Raw genomic sequence first — 2,977 nt, 5'->3', positions numbered from 1 at the left:
ACCTCGGACAGACCCAGGCTCTTGGTAGGCGGTGTCTGATGGGCCGGTTGGGGTTGAAATGAATACTGACAATAGTCACAGTAAAAGATAATGGAACAGTGATTAAAAATAGTTTGTAGTAGTTCCTGGCATAGCAGGATGTAACCGGGCATCGCAGGACGTGTAGCAGGACCATGGCGACAGCTGCAACCACGATTTTGGAGCCTCCCTGATCCAAGGAAACATGCTGGGTGGGGGAAAAAAAATAAGGAGCTGGGGAATGACTCCCCAGAGCTACGTTAGTAACAGGCATTTCTGGGACATGGATGCACACAAATGGAAAGAAAAGGAGGGGGAGAGAGCTCAGTGTGTCAGAGGAAGTCCCCCCGGCAGTCTAAAACTATTACCGCATAACTAAGAAGACAGGGTAAAGAGGAGCCTGGTTGGGCTGTACTGCCCTGCCTCTCTAGTTTTATTATATGGTAGATGAACCTGACGACAGAAACACTAGGTAGTAGGTTAACAGTGAACCACACAATATTAAACATACCACAGTGTAGCAGTGTGATGAAGTACAAAACAAATCTCTCCTTTCTTGCTGCTATTGGTTAATGCTGCTTTTCATCCATACAGTTCTGTAAGCCTAGCCTAAAACACATGGCACGAGACACGCTAAAACACCATGACTCCTCCATACTGTAAGCAATCCATTATCACCAAGGTCTCAGAGAGCAACATGTTTTTGTCCGTTTTCTCTCTGCCCCTGGCTCTTTTAGTCACGCACATTTATGATGTGCAGTTGTGCATGTGACTGGCAATCTCAGTGAGCAGTACAAGGCCAAATATAGATAGATGCAGGAGTCCTTTAGGGACAAGAGAGAGTCGGGTGCTACTCTTTGGATGCAGAAGCAACGTAACTAATTCAACATCTTCAAACTCTGACTAACATCATCCTTTTATTTCCAATCAGCTGGCACCTCCGCTCGAGCCTGAAGTCCCTGCCGAGGTGTGTTTAAGACCCCTCATAATTATACACAAACTTCATTCCATTACACTTGTGTTCAGTCTCCAACATCTCTTTATCTAAATAGATAAGAGTCACATCCCATCCCAATTGTTACATCTCCTCTTTGAGGGCTCCCTCATGCATATCGCTACCTCTGTGCAACTTGAATTACGCTGCAAATATCGGCCCTTGTATGTGCACCACCTCCCGCCTGTCCACTCATCCGTTCTTCCCTCTCTCCCACCTGCCTTCCATTCATCTTTCCTTCCGCCTCTTGGTTTGTGAGAAAAATCCAGTTTCCTAACCTTCTCTCACTGGGGGGTGAGGGGTTGAAGTCATGGGTGAGGTGTTTTTCCATGCCAGATTGGTGCTTGCAGTGTGTGTCAGTAGCTCACAGCGCCATTATGTAACCTAGACAGAGCTTTTTTTTATTTTTCTCCTCATTCTCATGGCTTGTGTTTCTACCCCTCTGACAGCTTGTCATTATCTGTTATGTAAATAATGTGGGCTTTTATGCGTCTGTGAGTGTAAAGTAATTATTGTAGAACCGCAAGACAAAGACTACAAGGTTGGACATTTCCCACACTGGACTGTCAAGAGTTGGCATCTGAGTCTGCAGAAAACAAAGTCACTTTAATAGTATTAATTGTAGTTGAAACATAGCTGGAGTCACAGGACAATAATAATTTCCTCCCAGCAGACAATCAAGACTTTCACAACTGTATTACTCATTAGATGTTACTTGATGTTAAAATGGCTGATGTGCAATTAAATCATCATGCATATGCACAGAAATGGCGTTTGAAGAGCCTTCCACTGTAGTGACTCCTATGCCTGAAAGGGTTATGTAGGTATATGCTGTTTTTGAATGAATATCAGTCCTTCCTTGCATTAAGCGATGCATGACTTTGACCCAAAATCTTCCCTGACACAACCACTTTCCTTTTAACTGCATGATATAATTTTCACCCAATTTCCTGCATGCTTTTAAAGTAACTAATTTGCACTGTATTAACATCCTATTTTTTTCTAATTTCTTTCCAAAATTTCCTTTCCGACCTTTTTTTATTTATATTTTATTGCTTTCTGCTAACTCACCTCACCTTTTAAGGAGCTTGATCCAAACCAGCCACAGAAGCAACTGGAGGATCAAAGGAGGGTAGGTACTGAGTTTGGTTTGCTGTGGTCTGGTCCAGACCTCCATCTAATTGACAACTGACTGACTGTTGTGATGCCCTTACAGTCACACTGCTTCCACAGCATGCCACTCACTCACTCCCCTGTCAGTTATACTAACGTGTGGCACATCAACGGATGGGTGTTCATCTCTTCTTTGACATTTTGTGGCACGTGTAGGTGATTGCACTGAGCTGATTTACATCAAACCAATAGGAGGACACTGACAGTCAGCATATGAGATCGGACAGGACACAAAGAAATATGAATATGCTGTGTGTTGAATATCTTATTAAGATTAGCCTTCAATGCTATGGCAAACATCCTTTTCTTTTTAGTGTAATTAAGTTTTTTGCTTTATTGTATTTCTGTTTATACAACATTTTTGCAGTATTTCTTTTAATTTAATTGCCTTGATCTCTAAAATGAATTCAAAAATCCGGTGTTCATGTAACATTTGTAACTTTTTTTTTTTTTGGACTTCCAACTGTAGTGTGAATAAGTGTATTATTGCATTCATTTTGTGGTCTTGTACTGCTACATTAGCAAAGTAACATTGCGCTTGGGTTCCAGCTCCATCTCTGTGACAAGTTAACCTTAATTAGGCTTCATCTCCTAACATACATTTTCACTAATAGGGTGAAGCTCTGCGGCAGATCTTGGTCAATCGATACTATGGGAACATCAAACCTGGCCCGAGGAGAGATAGCCTGACAACCTTCAGCAACGGTCCACTCTCTCCTGGAGCGCAGGGAAAATCACCTACAGGTGTGTGTGTGTGTGTGTGTGTGCGCGTGTGTGTGTGTGTGCGTGTGT

General features: G+C 42.7%; 1 protein-coding gene across 23 annotated transcripts in view; it reads left to right on the top strand.

Moving 5' to 3' along the window:
- The window catches only part of itpr1b (inositol 1,4,5-trisphosphate receptor, type 1b), an 88,221-nt gene that overhangs the window by 42,848 nt on the left and 42,396 nt on the right, over positions 1 to 2,977 (top strand). For 9 of the 23 annotated variants that reach the window (XM_032512605.1, XM_032512589.1, XM_032512596.1 and 6 more), the window contains 3 exons: positions 950 to 985; positions 2,097 to 2,144; positions 2,800 to 2,929. In XM_032512605.1, the coding sequence (XP_032368496.1) occupies positions 950 to 985; positions 2,097 to 2,144; positions 2,800 to 2,929 (214 nt within the window). The remainder of the gene's footprint in view (positions 1 to 949; positions 986 to 2,096; positions 2,145 to 2,799; positions 2,930 to 2,977) is intronic. The other 14 variants (XM_032512608.1, XM_032512600.1, XM_032512607.1 and 11 more) reach the window with 3 other exon arrangements.

Source organism: Etheostoma spectabile, chromosome 4, assembly GCF_008692095.1.
Source record: "Etheostoma spectabile isolate EspeVRDwgs_2016 chromosome 4, UIUC_Espe_1.0, whole genome shotgun sequence".
Taxonomy (NCBI): Eukaryota; Metazoa; Chordata; class Actinopteri; order Perciformes; family Percidae; genus Etheostoma; species Etheostoma spectabile.
Note: the sequence above shows the minus strand (reverse complement) of the source record. Positions and strands in the feature narration are given on the sequence as shown.